The sequence below is a fragment of the Puccinia triticina genome, chromosome 8A (assembly GCF_026914185.1).
Source record: "Puccinia triticina chromosome 8A, complete sequence".
In the NCBI taxonomy this organism is placed as follows: domain Eukaryota; kingdom Fungi; phylum Basidiomycota; class Pucciniomycetes; order Pucciniales; family Pucciniaceae; genus Puccinia; species Puccinia triticina.
Genome location: NC_070565.1, coordinates 3,434,648 through 3,451,411, shown reverse-complemented (window position 1 = coordinate 3,451,411; position 16,764 = coordinate 3,434,648). Strand labels below are relative to the sequence as shown.

General features: G+C 46.2%; 1 protein-coding gene across 1 annotated transcript; it reads right to left on the bottom strand.

The window, feature by feature from the left end:
• Positions 1 to 2,334: 2,334 nt before the first annotated feature.
• Positions 2,335 to 2,563, bottom strand: PtA15_8A310 (uncharacterized protein; the record flags this gene model as incomplete). The annotated part of the gene is made up of 2 exons (XM_053171727.1): positions 2,335 to 2,420; positions 2,482 to 2,563. The coding sequence occupies 2 exons, from the start codon at positions 2,561 to 2,563 to the stop codon at positions 2,335 to 2,337; spliced, it is 168 nt and encodes a 55-aa protein (XP_053022961.1).
• Between the last annotated feature and the right edge of the window lie 14,201 nt (positions 2,564 to 16,764).

Genomic DNA, 16,764 nt, shown 5'->3' with positions numbered 1-16,764 from the left:
GAGAAATAAGATGTCTACTTAATCCCGGGACGAAGAGCGCATCAGGGAGTTCTAGGACCTTTCCATCTGATTGGAAGATAGTGGCGGTACCGGTTCTGGTGGCAATTAGACTGTCGGATCCATTTCCGGTGCTGATAGGAATATTGCAGATGGATGTTTCCTTGAAGTAGGCTAGGTCGTTGAACATGTGGTGCGAGGCACCCAAGTTGAGTACCGGCCCAAGTGGATTAGTGTTATGGGAGAGGCATTGAACCATTACGCAGTGCGCAAAGGAAGGCGTGTTGTAGGATGACGGCGATTTGGGTTGCTCAGGTGCCTTAGTGTTGAGTACAGTGGGATTCTTGGGTTTGCGAACAGGACGTAGTTTGGGATGCAACACCCAGCACTTAGATTCCGGGTGAGTGGCTTCTGGATTGTGTCAACCGTTTCTGCATCCAGGAGGAGGACGCGTCCTTGGAGTGCTGGCGAGCGCAGTGCCTGTCCTTTCTATCCCTGCTGATTTGTGAAATGATTCGTCATTGACCGCCAGATCCCGGAGTTTTTTGATCAGAAGCTCAGAGTTGTTCATGATGGTTTTGTTCATCATGAGCGGATCCGTTATCCCACTTCTTTTAACCCCTATTTTCCCGCAGATGGCTCCGCATATAGCTCCTTTGGTCTGAACATGACTGATTGAGTCAAAGAGAGTGAGACATGACTCCACTTGATCAAGAAAGGAATTCAAATCTCCGTTGAATTTAAGGTTGTGCCAGCAATTGGTTGCCCTGGTTATACCGTGAGCCGTTGAGGATCCGTAGGTTCTCTTGACTTTCAACCAGATTTCATAGCCATTAGAGATCCGATGCTGTTTGACGATGCCATTATAGATTTGATCACCAATTTTAGAGCATAGGATGTTTGCGGTTTCGGATAGCAGTTCTCGAGTCCTAGCATTTGGATTTTGACCCGGGTTGGTGGTAACCATGCTGAACAAGCCATTGCGAGTAAGGAGGCCTTCCATTCAATTGGACCAGATAGGGTAGTTTCCGCTGCCTGTGAGGACTGGGATCTGCTTGAGCTCCTCTTTGCTGATGTTGGCTGTCATGTCTTCCTGCTCTTGTCAGTCTGAAAGGTGAGTCGAGTGGTTTGTTCGAGTTCGAGACTGTAAATCTGCAAGAATTCAAGTGACTAAGAGATTTATTTCATTAGATCTTGTGTACAAAGTGTATGATAGCTCAAAAGATGAAGAGAAACAGAACATGGACTCTGGTCCGTACCTAAGAGCAGGATCGCACTTATGACAGGCAGCTAATAGAAGAAATAGAGTTTTGATGTGAATAGAGAGATAGGGATATGACACGAAGAGGGTCTTGAGAAGGAGATAAAAAAATAGAAGAAGACGGTCGAGAATAATCAGGATACCGGGACGAGGGCGTCGATATACTGAAGTGAGTCTGAGAAGGTGGTAGAAGCGCTAGAGGGTGTTTCAATGTTTTGTTGGATGAGCGCAGCGGTCGCGGTTGTTTAAGGGATCTTTCAGATGGAAGAGATGAGCAGTGCTGGATAGGAGCTGATGGAGGAGAAAGAAAATGCGACGACGAAAGAGCAGAGGATCAGAAACACTGGTCCTTTTATAGCAATGTGAATAAGTCAGCTTACTCTGATAGAACGCCGATTGTCGTCGCTCTGCACTGGCCCACTAGGGGTCCAGGTTGGTTGCGGTATCTAGGCCCTGACTGGTTTGGTCGTATTCCTCCTGCATGTGGGCTTCGCCTAGGCGGTAAATGAGGGTACAGTGGATGGATTGGTTAGCATACAACTCCTGTATCATCAGTCAAGACTGGTATAGGAGTCGGGCTTACCTGTGCTGTGAGGGTTGATTTGGACTGGAGCTCAAGCTTGATGACTGTGAGGCTGAACCGGTTGAGACGGAGGAGGCGCGTTGCCTGAGGTGTCAGGCGAAGTTTCACAAAGGTCGGGATGGGCAGAGTGGGGCGTGAGCTTGTTGGAATGCAATTTGTTAAGGGTTTCAGTGAGAGCGACAACCGGCTTGGCCCGCTTCCACGCCTGTTCGTCGAGCGCTTTGTTGTGCAACCCGGCGGGAAAATTGAGGGATTCAGAGTGGCGGTGGTTGTAGGCAAACGAGTCTTCCTCCTCCTCTTCGCCATCATCATTGATTGTCTCATGAGAGTCCAAGCCAGCCTTGCTCTTGCCTAAGATCTGCTTGACAAGATCAATCTCCTCCTTGGGAAAGTTTGAGAGGATCTTGGGGAAGTCAAACAACAAAGCTTGTCTGCTGTGATGGCGCGGAGAAAAGAATACCAAGCCAGCTTGGCTGTGCTCGATCCCTGTCTGTCAATCGAGCAGAGTCTGAGAAGGATGATCGAGCTGGTGCTTGAAGCCGTGGTTGCTAGAATGAGCGCTGCTGTAGGACGTATGATCTAGGCCATTTTTCTTTCAGCCAGTGGAGAGGAGTGGTATTGATGGGGAAAATACACTTACTGGCAGGAGAACTGATGGAGGCAAGGCCCAGATGGTTGAATGACTCGCCAACGGGAGGAAGCGAGCTTGAGATCTTAGCCATCCCCAGGGATTTGATAGTGTGCTGAGTGGTGCTGCTCCTACAACTTGCTTGCTCAGCTGTGGCGAGTTTGCTGACGTTTGATTTGGAGAAGTTAGGCGAGGAGTTGTTGATGAGATAGATGTTTGGATTTGGAGTTTTTGAGTCGGCGGCCTCGTTGGCAGAGATGGCAGAGCCCTTGATGGCCTTCCTCAGATCCTCGTAGTTCAAGCGCCGGTTGGGGTCCAAGTCAAGATGGTCTTTGAGCACTTCAAAGTGGATAATGAGGACGTCAAGGAAGGTGGGCAAGACAGGGCATAGCACGGTGGTATTTGACTGGTTTTATGGGACCCTTGAATACTGATTCGTCAAATATTCGAGTATTTGGAGATATTCAACCAAAATACTTACAAAATTTACCAAAAACACCAAAAAAGGTGTTTTTTGGTGTTTTCAGTTGTTTCTCACAATCCAGGGGGGTTTAATTGTATTCAGAGTTGTGTATTTCAATTTCCTCATTCAGTAGTAATAGCTATTTAATATTTATTCATGCCTTTTACATAATTTTGAGCTATTCAGATAGTCAGATAGTTATTTGAGGAAAAAAAAAATCATGTATGTAGAAGGGGAAACTACTAGTTGAGACTCATATCCTTACAAGCTGAAGCCATATCAACCAGCTTTCCACGCAGCCAAGACCGCATACACATATTTGCTTTGACTGAGTCACCAGAGAGGGAGACTCGTTTGACTGTTACTAGATTACCGGACTGTGAGAAAACACGTTTGCTTGCTGCTGAGCTGGCTGGAATGGCAAGGTAGTCTTTTGCAATCGATGAAAGGGTTGGAAGTAGATTCAGATTTTCCTTCCACCAAGTGATGATATCTTTCTTGAATGGTGGTTCGGGCATCTGCAGGTAGGTCACACTACAAACATTTATTATTTTGCCCAAAAAAAAAAAAAAGTCAACATGAAAAAAATAAAACCAAAATTTCACTCAGGGGAACAAACTGAGCATGCTGAGCCAAAAAAATAAAATGTCACAAACTGAGCAAAACTCATTGGACAATGTTTTGGGATGGTTTTTGTTCACGGGCCTGGCGGGCCTGGAGCGGGCTTGAGCGGGCCTTGAGCGGGCCTGAGACGGGCCTGCCCCAAAAGCACATTGGGTCAGTATTAAAGGGGTTTTGCCTTGCCCTGGGAGCTGCTGGGTCTTTTGATGGGTCCGAAATCTCAACATGGGCTTTTGGTGGTCTAGAAGTATCAACCCGGGCCACTGAATAGCCCATGGGCCTTTGAATTCCCAAAAAGCCCACCATGATCCCCCACATAGCTATTGGGCTCTTGGTTGCCCATAAAGATCCCTATGGGCCAACAGATACTTCCATCATGGGATCCCATGGGCTTTTTGCCTCCTTTCTGGGCCACAAAAAGCCCATGGGGAGCGTTTTGGACCACCAAAAGCCCATGAGGATATTTGTTGGCCCATGGAGATCTTCATGGGCCACCAAAAGCCCATGAGGGTATCTGTTGGCCCATGGAGATCTTCATGGGCTACCAAGAGCCCATTAGCTATGTGGGGGCTCATGGTGGGCTTTCTGGGAATTCAAAGGCCCATGGGCTATTCAGTGGCCCGAGTTGATACTTCTAGACCACCAAAAGCCCATGTTGAAATTTTGGGCCCATCAAAAGCCCCAGAAGCTCCCAGGGCAAGGCAAAACACCTTTAATACTGACCCAATGTGCTTTTTGGGCAGGCCTGTCTCAGGCCCGCTCAAGGCCCGCTCAAGCCCGCTCCAGGCCCGCCAGGCCCGTGAACAAAAACCATCCCAAAACATTGTCCAATGATTTTTGCTCAGTTTGGGACATTTTATTTTTTTGGCTCAGCATGCTCAGTTTGTTCCCCTGAGTGAAATTCTGGTTTCATTTTTTTCATGTTGACTTTTATTTCTTTTTTGGGCAAAATAATAAATGTTTGTAGTGTCAAGATCTCGTTGTTTGCAGATGGTTTTGAAGTCTTCTTGTAGCTTTGTAATGGATGGAAATGTTCTTTATCTTTCTTATTGGAAACCAATTGAGAGCTTGTAACATTGGAGCTTCCTTTGGACCGATTGGATGAAAGTTTAGTTGAGTATTCATGGAATGTTGCCTGTAAGACCTTCATTGCTTCATCTTTGTACTTAATCTGGGTCTCCCCACTAGCATCATCATTGTCGTCAGCGTCAAACGGTTGTTGTTCAAAAAGTGCGAACTTGAAGCGCGGATCCAAAACAACGGCAAGAATTGAGTGATGGGAGTGCACTGAATAGTATCCTCAAAGCTTGCCCATAGCCACATTAGCGGCCTCAATCATGACCATTCTAGATGGATGCCGCGATTTGGTGAATTTCTTGATTGTTTTGTTGCAGTGGTTGGTGAGAGCAATATACCACGGGATGACAGTCGTTAGAGTTGCATGGACTTTGCCCTGGGTATTGACCGATGCCTGTTGGAACTTCTCCAAAAAAGAGTGAATCCACTCAAACAGGTCCCATTCATCTTCATTTATTGGCTCCTGTTACATACATAAAAAAAATTCATACCATTAACAAATCTGCAAGGCGTTCAAAAATTGACTTGAGTACTGACCATCTCACGAGCTTTCTTATTGTTAGCCTTGCGCACCGCTTCAATAACTTCAGATTGGCCAGAGCCCAATTTCCCCTTCTTTGATTTCGATTTCTTTTTTTTTCCCTTTTGACTAGGTTGCTTAAGTTTCTTGTATGAGGAGATAAGGTTGTCAATTGCCGGTCTTTGAAGGAGAGATAGATCGAGCATATCATATGTGGAATTCCAGCGTGTGGCGTTGTTAATGATTGGTTTTGCTGCTTTTACATCATTATCCTTGCAGAGATCCTGAAACGCACTGAAGATTTGATCAGATTGTCGGATATGTAGGATAACCGTCCGGAGTTTAGTCAAAGAATCCTCCATGACCTTCAGGACTTCATTTGCTGCAAGATTCAAGATGTGTGCGAAACATTGTATGTGAGCTTCTGGAGAGGACAAAAGGTTAGTAGTGAGGACGGTCTCAATGAATTTGTTGTTGTTTGATGCATTGTCCAAAGTGATGGATATGATGCGCTTCCCAAGATACGAGAGGTCGATTTTGTCACTTGAAGGATCTTCATTTTCATCACTATTCACGTCTTGAGCAGCGGTATCGGAAGAGCTAGATTCATTGTCGGAGGTATCATCAATGTGGATTGCCTTTTGTTTGTTTGAAGTGGAGCGTTCAGAAAGGCAGAAAAATTCCTCAAAGATCTTGACAATTTTGTCGTGGATGTTGGCACCGGTGTGCTTATCCCGGAAGGATTTGAGCCCAATCGTGGCGGAAACCGGAGCCCATTCTTTTGAAATGAAATGACAGGTGAGTGAGATATACGGGGTTCCGCCAGCCAAGGACCAGATATTGGTCGTAAAAGAGAATTGCTCTGATTGAATTCTCAAGAAGCTAAAGACTGCAGGCTTACTGTTCGCGTAGAGAGCCTTAATTCGCCAAGAAACCGTATGCTTGCTAAAGATTGTGATACCAGGGTTGAGGCCTCGGATCATCTTGATAAATTTCGGAGATTTCACTTTTGCGTAGGGAAGCTGGTCTTCAATGATCCAGTCAATAAGGTTGGTGTTGAAAGTTGACTGTCGGGACTGGAGCATGAGCTTTTGAAGAGGTCCTTTTGGTTTAGATAATGACATCAACTGGGTACTGGTAGCGGCTGGAGTAGGGGTACTGGAGCTATGTGGAGTTTGAAGGGTTTCTTTGGCATTTTCGGCAGCTTTGGCAGCTTCAAGGGCAAGTTTCCATTCGCCAGGATGCTTCCGAGCCACATTGTTCACCAAGTTGGCCTTTGTGGTCTTGTTTGATATGAGATATTTGCCACAGTTGTTGAGCAAGCAGACTCGTTTGCCTTTTGAATCCGGAGGAGCAAAAAAAGAGACCGCTGTCTCTGATTGGTTGACGCCGGTCGATTTACGCCTCTGAGAATTCACTTGAACTTCCGGAGATGGCAACGGATCTGGTTGAGATTGTGATTTTCCTGGGGGATCATCCGCATCGGCTGTACTCATTATGCTTTCAGTGTAAACAAAGGTGAAAGAAATGACAGATCAAGGATCAGTCTGAATCCGGAGTTTCCGATTGAGCTTCTTCCGGTATAGATTAAAGGGTGTCAGCCTTAGAGTCAACACAGTTGACCTAAAACTGCCTTTTATCTCCATTTTATACCTAAATGTGCTCATATCTTTTTAACCTTAAGACATAAGGTTGTTTTGACTTCAGATTCTGATTTCTCATGCAATTTTGACCCTAGTGTTCACTGATCACTTTACAATATCTCTACTCCTTCATAGAGTTTGTGGTTTGTGACACACATGCGCAGCAGCGCCGTGTAGTCGTGCCTGAGCGCTCCCAACCACATGTACATGTGTGATTATGTCATCCAACTTTGAAAATTTCCGAAGTCAGGATCCCCCATGCAGCTGGAGGATCCACAGACTTCAGCACACCAGAACCACACCCCAGATAACCCAGGATCACCACCAAAGAGATTACCACACTCCCAGTATACCTACCGTCACAGGCGCCTAGGATATTGACAGTAAGTAAACTCTTTCTCTGAACCTTGCTTATCCAGAGTGAAACTCTGTTGCTCTTGATTGTTTCTTCTTTTCTTCAACTCTTTCAATCTTAAAAGATCAAAAGGTTATCTCTGGTTAAGACCTACAAAACCAGAGCAGAGTAGTAACCCTACTTCTGAATCCCACCAACGTTTCCTTGTTGTGAGTGGAGGCTGTTGCACTCTTTCTTGGCCTTGCACAGCTGGCTTCCAACTTTTCCAGGTTGAGAATAGCCCAGATCAATTAATTAAGACTTAAAGTCTAGGCCTGATCTTCTCTTACTCTCTTTCTTTCTTCTCTCTCTGTTTGTATTTCTTTATCCCAAGAAATCCAACCAGAATCCCCCCATTTTCCTTGTGTCCTGTTGTCACACAAGAGACACAGGCTCACAAAGGGCAAGCTAAACTTACCTGTTGACTCCTGAAGGCCTCCAACAGTCGAGATTTGTTGGTGGCGGTGGTTGGTACTGGTAGGGTGCCGGTCCCGGACTTGTGATACTGATATCAGCGGGCCCAGTGGATATCAGCAGCCCCAGTGGTGCATAGGGCAGCCCCAGGGCCAGCAAAGGGCCCATAAAAACTCCTCCGGGGGCCAAAAGGCCCCGTCTTTCAGTTTTAAGAGATATTCAAGCCTATTCAAATATTCGACCAAAAATCTGCTCTCTCACTATTTGACTCAGATCAAATCAATTCGAGTATTCGTATTTGTATTTGATTTGATGTGCTATGCCCTGGGGCAAGACCATGTAGTGGTTGATGATGATGTGAGTGGGGAAGGCTGCAAAACTGAGCCGGAAGAGGGTCTTGCATGCCGGCAGGGATGGCGCAAGCTGAGCCAAGATCACGGACTCGTTCCTTGTGTAGAAGCCAAATTAGGATGTGGCAGCTGACCTTTCAAATTCAGCATTTTTTGGCATGCATCAATTTTCTATCAGAAAACAACAGCTGGCTGATGAGAAAAACAGGGACTCACCTTTCCAGTTGAAAATCCTATAACTGAACTTGCCAGAGAGCGCCACAGGTGTAGGGAAGGGGCCCACAATTTTGATGATCTAAGCAATATGGCCATTGTCTTACTGTTTGGCTACAGCATCAGGGGTCCGGTGGCCAGTTCTGACGGGTGCACATCAGGGGCGCCTAATGAGTGACCGTGGGGCTTTGGGAGACCGGGCAACTGGTTGTGATGGCCCTACTGCGCACCGGACTCACAGAAGGTTAGATACATACACAATCAGTGCCACGCGGTCGCGGTTTGAGAATATGGTAGCGGTGTGGCGGTGATTGTCGTTGCCAAGGCCATGTTGTGCAGAGCAGGGGTAGCTTGCTAACTTAACTAAGTCCCTCCTTGGGGGAGCGAAGCAACCTCCGAAGGAGGGACTTATGACTTATGTCACACTTCTTGCCTGAGAGATTGGGGCTTTTGTGGCTTTTTATGCCATTTTTCCCTTTCTCCCTTCACACCAAAAAAACTAGGCAGCCTCTGCTGGAGCCCTGAAGGGTCAAGATAGCTGAACATCTTGGCTTTGTGTCCCTGTCCTCATGATGAGGATTGGATGCAGGGGCTGCAGTGGCCAAGGCCTCTTAACCAGAGCATGGAGAGCTTGGTTCCTGTGTAATTGAATGGAGAAACCATACTGTTTTCCGTGGTCAGTTCAATCCGCACAGCATACAGCTCAAGGAACCTTGAAAATACATAACTTTGAAGGGTCATGGAGCAACAATGGTTGGACTTCCAGGAACATGTGTAGTGGCAAAAGATAGGGAAGAGGGAGACGAGTTTGATGATCCAAAGCGCATGCCTGGGGCCCTTTGGGAACAGGGTCAAAAATTGAAAGGCACAAAATTGCCTGCAAAAACATTTGGAAGATCGGAATCTCTCAGGCCAAAATGTGGACATTAGTCCCAAGTCCCTCCTTCGGAGGTCGCGCTTTGCGCCAGCCCAGGCTGTACCAGGGCCCTCCAAAGTGGGGGACTTGTGTTAAGTTAGGGTAGCTTGACCTAGCTTGACGGTGTATTGAGCCGGACCAAACATATAAAAGATGGTGCTCTCGGGTTCTTTTTACCCCAGGGTGTCCTCTGCCGCTGTAATTCCAGCGTCGGTTCACCCTCACCCCCTCTGCTGTTGCACTTGCAGAGTTTGAGGGGCTAAAGAGTGGGCCCCCCACTGGTCCCTAGCCTTAGCTGCGGGCTGGGGGCCTTCATTGTTGAGTTATCTTACAGTACCTCAGTTTGTTTCCTGCTTCACACTCCGCATGTTCTTTTATTTTGTCATTCATCTGTCACACACATGTCACCAGTTCACTTCTCCATACCTGAGACAGAGGCAGTGGAAAGATCCCTTCTCTCATCCTTCCACAACCATTGACACTCACCAGCATTGTGCCTCTGTTCTCAGGTATGATTCATCACTTCCTTTTTCTCCTGTGTTTCTTTCTTCATTGTGTTTCTCTGTTTCTTTCTCTTTCTCTCAGTCTTTATGAAATGCATAATCCTTCCATGACCATTGACACTCTTCAGCATCGTGCCTCTGCTCTCAGCTCTCTACATTTCATCAGGTTATGAGCGCCAGTTAGCTTCCAGCTAAGAACAACCGCTAGACACGTTAAAAATTGGCGACTAGAGTGACTTGTATTCGTGACCCACACCACAAGGATCAACTACCCTTCTGTCCTCCACTCAACACATGGCCAACAACCAGGAGGACCCACCAAAACACGTCAACATTGATCTCAAAAACCAGATGTTGACGACCACCCCAAAAATATCCGCTGCAAGACTCCCTATCCTCAAAGCCCCCGGACCCGACTCCAACTATCTCAACTGGAGGAAAGTTGTGCATTGGGTCTTTAAGTCGGCAAAAGTCAGTCATGTTCTGACCACAGTGGACCCAAAAAGTCAACCTGTCAACTGGGAAGACAACAACGATATGGTCTGTGCTATTCTTGTACAGATCATTGATGAAGCCAATCTTTGTCACCTCTCGGACAAAGACGACTCCGCCATGATCTGGGCCAATTTGTCTCAAGCTCATCAAGACTTGTCGACTGGCGGTCGGGTCTACTGGATCCGCAAGCTGGTTAATGCACAAATGGAAGGTGACAATATTCACGCCCACATCAAAGCGCTAGCTAACAGTTACAAAAAGCTTTGTTCCCTGGTCACCAATGAAAATCCTCTCAAGCCCAATGACGTTCATAACGCAGCCCTACTAAGCTCCATTCCCGCAGATTGGCTCCACTGCGTCTCTCACCTTATGAATCAGGAAGGCATCAAGACCAAGACCATCGTCTTGGCTTTGAAGAATGAGTCGGTTTGTCGACAATCTCAGAGTGCTATAATATTATTGGTATCCTCCACCAAAGCCAACCTTCCCAAGCAGACTCCCTCCGGCAATACCAAACCCACACAACAGGAGGGCGCCAAGAAAGCCCGACGTTGCCCTCTCTGCAACAGCAACTCTCACGATCTCAACTCGTGCAACAACACCCGCCAACTGATTGCCAATCATAAGGCCAGGCAGAAAGCTGGCTGGGAGGCATCCCAACAAAATGCCCCGGCGAAATCTCAGACCAAACCATCTGCAAAGGCTGGTTGTACATCTGCAGAAACTCTTGGTCAATCCTCCTAAAAATACAAGGAGGACGAGGAGTCTGACTACTCCGGTCCCGAGATCAAAGTCACGGCCAAAAACACGGCTATCTCCCTCTCATCCACCTCAGGACTCAGAGGTTTGGGCAATGCAAACCTTGACTCGGGGTGCTTGATGTCCATGACACCCAACCTTGACTTTGTCATCAACGCAAAGCCTGAAAAGACTCCGGTTAGACTGGCCAATCACTCAGTGGTGGAAGCTACCCACAAAGGCCCTGCACGCTTGCCAATAAACGGAACGACTTCCGTTCCCACGCTTGTTGTTCCTTCACTCCACGAACCGCTCCTCTCAATAGCGAACCTTGTCGATGAAGGCATCACCGTTATGTTCACGAGAACTGGATGTAAGATGTAGTCTACCAATCAGTTGTCAGTCACCGGTCCTATTGTGGGAGAGGGCTACCGCCGGGGTAACCTATATTACCTTCCGGCAGAGCCTGTAAGCTCAAACTCCTCTACTTCAACCTCACCCGCCTTCACCAACAATTCCCTCCTTTCCTATCACTACTGTCTCTCTCATATTGGCTTATAATCCCTCAAAGCACTGCTAAAGTCACAAAACATCACTCCAACAGTTATGAACAAAATCAACGTTCAACGATGTCCCATCTGTGTACAAGCCAAGATGCTCCGAATTGCTTTCAAAAGTCAATCCCAACACCGAGCATCAAAACCAGGACAACTAATACATTCAGATGTTGCTTTGTATGAGGTAACTTCCAGGGAAGGCTATTGATACTTCATCACTTTTGTAGATGATTGTTCTAAATTTCTTTCTGTCTACCCAATGAAATCAAAGAGCAATGCTTTTGCGTGTTTTAAACTGTTTCTTGCCTTTTTCGAACGGAGTGGTGCCCACAAAATTCTTGCCCTCCGCATCAACAACGGGGGAGAGTATCTCTCAAAAGAATTTTCAACTTATCTTTCTTCTGCCGGAATCACCCACAAGCCCGGTCCACCCCACTCCCCACAGCTAAACGGCGTCGCTGAAAGGACAAATTGAACCATTCACAATCTGGTCTGCTCAAGCCTGATACAAGAAAACTTGCCCAAGCCGTTCTGGGTGGATGCTGTCCGCCATTCAACATTCCCCTACAATTCCTTCCCGTGCCACACACCTAGTGGTTTCAAATCTCCAGCCTCAATCCTCGACATTCCAGCTGTCAACCCTTCTTCCCTACACCCATTTGGGTGCTTTGTCTGGTAAAAAGTCCCGGAGGCAGACAGGCAAAAACTCGACAAAAAGGCTAGGTCGGCAATACTTCTCTCCTACCTTTCAGATGGAAACGGATTTTGAATATTTGATCTTGGAAGCCGTAAGACAGTCAAATCAAGGGATGTGGTGTTTTGCTATGACACTTTCCCCTACGGATTGGAACTTGTAGCACCATAAACTCCCTTACATGTTGAAATTGATTGGCCCGTTGATGATCCTGAGCACCTTTTGTCCCCTACTGACGTACAGGAAGCAAATGACTCTCTTGTTCCTTCCCAGACTGACCCAGAACCTTCCACCAATCAGGACGTGACCATAATTGATCTTCCTCCTCTGCCCCCCTCTCCAACACCATCCCGACCTTGCTTGCCTCCACCACCTCATCGTCGTTCAACTCGAGATTGCAGACCTCCTTCAAGACTAGGCAACTTTGCAAATAATGCTGCTGCAGACAACGATCTGGACACGCCAAAGACTTGGCGACAGCTGCTCAAATCCCCAAACAAGCGCCGCTGGTTGAAAGCTGCTGATGAAGAATTTGCTTCACTTCTTGAAATGCAAACCTGGAAATTAGTCCCCCGACCCGATAAGCGGAAGATCATCAAATCAAAGTGGGTATTTAAAATCAAACGTCAACCCAACAAGACCATCCAAAAGCTTAAAGCCCGACTTGTCGCGATGGTTTACTCCCAAGTACAAGGAACAGACTAAGATGAAGTCTTCTCACCTACCCTTCGTCTTGAAACTCTGCGTCTCATTTTCAGTCTTTTGGCAAACAAGAATTGGAAAGGTCGTCAAGTCAATTTCAAAACAGTGTTTTTAAATGGCCACCTTGATACCCCGGTCTACATGGAACAACCACTGGGATTTGAGGATCTCCAGCATCCCGACTGGGTGTGCAAGGCTAACCGCTCTCTCTACGGCCTAAAGCAATCCCCACAACAATGGAATCTCGAACTTCACAAAGCTCTCATTGATCTAGGTCTCTCAAACTCCAAATACGATCCCACCCTCTACTTCAAACTGGAGGCAGGGATCCTTGTAGGTGCTCTTACAACCCATGTGGATGACTTGGCGATTGTGGGACAACCACACTTTGTTGACTCACTCATTCCCTCTCTTGGCGCAAAATTTAAAATAGGCGCCGACAAGGAGCTTCATCATTTCCTTTCCCTTTGGATTACCCGCGATCTCAAAGACAGACTAGTCTTTCTAAACCAATCCCACTACATCAACGAGCTGTGTTCCTGTTTTCTAGAAAGCAAATCCATCTCATGCCCAACTCCTACCGACAGCTCTTTCAAAGACCTCTCTCCCCGTTCCCCCTTAGAATCTGTCTCTTTGGGTCCATACCCTCAACTCATTGGATCCCTTCTCTGGGTATCCCAATGCACCCGTCCCGACATAGCTTTTGCTGTAAATTGCCTTTCCCAGCATCTATGTGATCCATCTGAATCCCACTGGAAAGCTGCCCTACAAGTGTTGAACTACCTAGTCACTACAAAAGATCTCAAACTCAAGCTAGGAGGTCCCCTTGAGTGTTCAGGATACTCTGACTCCGACTGGGCAGAAGATAGGCACGACCGCAGATCCACTTCAGCATACACATATTGGATTGGCAATGGGGCCATTTCCTGGAAATCTCGAAAACAAGCTACCGTCTCCCTTTCAAGCACAGAAGCCGAATACAAAGCCCTCTCTGACTCGTGCAAAGAAGGCCTATGGCTCCGTCACCTCCTGACTGAACTTCACATCCGTCCTGATGCACCCATACCCATCCACGTTGACAATGAGGGTGCCAAAGCTCTAGCAAAGAATCCGGAACATCACGCCAGAACAAAACATATCCATGCCTGTTACCATTTCATACGCGAATGCATTCAGGACAAAAGTGTGTCCCTACTTCATGTCTCCACCACCAACATGCTGGCGGATATGCTTACAAAACCGCTGCCAAGAATCATGCTGGAACGTCATTGACTTCTGTTTGGCATTGTTCCCTAACTCCCTCATCCTAGTGCTCAGCAAGGGGGGGGGGTTGAGTTATCTTACAGTACCTCAGTTTTTTTCCTGCTTCACACTCTGCATGTTCTTTTATTTTGTCATTCATCTGTCACACACATGTCACCAGTTCACTTCTCCATACCTGAGACAGAGGCAGTGGAAAGATCCCTTCTCTCATCCTTCCACAACCATTGACACTCACCAGCATTGTGCCTCTGTTCTCAGGTATAATTCATCACTTCCTTTTTCTCCTGTGTTTCTTTCTTCATTGTGTTTCTCTGTTTCTTTCTCTTTCTCTCAGTCTTTATGAAATGCATAATCCTTCCACAACCATCGACACTCACCAGCATCATGCCTCTGTTCTCAGCTCTCTACATTTCATCATTCATGTCCATCCCTTTTGACCCGTGAGTTTGACACGGGCTGGGGGGTGAGCCTGTGGACACAGCACTTTTTCTGATGCTGAGGGGCTAGGTTGAGATTTTTTTTATCATTATTCAGGGGGGAGATTTGTTTTGTTTTGCAAGATTTTTTTCAAAAGGGGAAACCCTTGTTTTTTTTTTCTCTCATTTTTTCTATTTGTAGGGAGAACCCTTGTTTTTTTTTTGTGAGTTAGAAAAAACTGTGTCTTTAATAAACTTGGATTCCTTGCCGTTATATAAATTTTTTGAAAAAAAATCAAGCTCTAGTTACAACAATTTTTTTACCTTTTGTCTTTGACCCTTGTTTTTTTCCCTCCTGGATACCATCCTTCCATTTCCTGAGCAAACCAGGTTGGATCAGGTTTTTTTTTGAGTAAAGAGCGACCATCATACCCCTGCTAATTGAAATCGAGCTGAGACGGTGTCTCTTTTATGAAACGTAATTGCGTCTGTGAGCCTGAGTCTCTATGGTGACAGCAGGACACAAGAAAATGGGGGGCAATATTTGGATTTCTTTGGATAAAGAAAATACAAATATAAGAGAGAGAGAGAGAAAGAGAGAAAAAAACTGAGCAGATTCAAGATAAGCAGATATTCAAGGTTATTCTGGTGGGTATGCACGTCCACTGGCAATGCTACCTCCTTAAAGGAGTGCTGCCAAGCTGTGCTAGAGAGTGCAACAGCCTCCTCTCACCAAAGAAATGTGGAGGGCTCCTGGATTAGACAAGTTTAATCCAGCCACAATCTTTTAGCTTCCTTCTGGATAGACAAGGTTCTTTAAAGGGAAACCTATGTGGTTTTTTTCTCACAAAAACCACAGAAAAAGAAGGATATGATGCAGCAGAATCCTTTGGTTGATGATGTCAAGATAGGTGCAGACCTGTGATCAAAGATTGGGCAAAAACAAGCAGAAGGAGAGAGCAATCAAGAGACACAGAGTTCTACCTCTGAGATAGTCAAGGTTCAGTGAAAGAGTGATACGTACTGTCAATATCCTAGGCGCCTGTGACGGTAGGTATACTGGGAGCGTGGTATCCTCTTTGGTGGTGATCCTGGGCTATCTGCGGGTGTGGTTCTGGGTTTCTGATTTCTGTAGATCCATCTCAGGTGAGGGAGATCCTGACTTCAAAAATTTTCACAGTTTGCTTACATAATTACACATGTACAAGTGGTTGGCGCGCCTGGTAGCGCTGCCGCGTCACAACTGCGCATGCGCACCATAACTCTCATTGAGTCGTGGGACTCAATTGCAATTCATTGAGTCGCGGGACTCAATTGTAATTTATTGAGTCGCGGGACTCAATCGTAATTCATTGAGTCGCAGGACTCAATTGTAATTCATTGAGTCGCGGGACTCAATTGTAATTCATTGAGTCGCAGGACTCAATTGCCTGGTAGCGCTGCCACGTCACAACTGCGCATGCGCGCCATAACTCTCATTGAGTCGCAGGAATCAATCGTAATTCATTGAGTCGCAGGACTCAATTGTAATTCATTGAGTCGCGGGACCCAATTGGAGGAACTTAGAGCTTGCGGATCAACTTCTAGTTTAGAGATTTATTGTGCTCAAATAATTTGAGATGTAGAAATGGCAGACTTTTAGGTTAGCTGAGCTGACTCTAAGGCTGACACAGGAAAGAGTAGAGTTACAAAGAAATGATGAGTTGTAACTAGGGTTAAAATTGCATGATAAAACAGAATATGAAGTCTAAACAACCTTATGTCTTAAGGTTAAAAAGATATGAACACATTTAGGTATAAAATGGATATAAAAGGCAGTTTTAGGTCAACTCATGTGTTGACTCTAAGGCTGACAGCGTCCAAAGGAGAAAGCCCGCTCAACATCTACTGATGTAGCTAAATTTAATAAAAACAAGCAAATCAAGCCAAAACAATGGTGAATCATGATTACATACCTGGGCAACTCAGGACATTGAGAGCCATTTGGGCTAGCCCACCATGGATATTTCCACCGCTCTTTTGTTGGATCCACCATCTCAGCGCATTGATTGGGTTCCCGTTGTCTAAAATCAGGCCAGATGACAGCCATTGATTCAACGGATCATTTGATAACTGGGTTGATTGCACGGCCAACGCAAGCTGTGCAAGATGTCCTGTCTTGGGCTGAAATATTCAGTTGTCAGCTAAGCAAGCATCAAAGGGGCCCAAAAAAATCTTACTTTGTTTGATTTGATTGGTTGACTGGAGGTTGGAGAGTTGATTTTGTAAATTGAATCAAACATTTCACACGTGAGCCAAACAGCTTCTTTGATACAT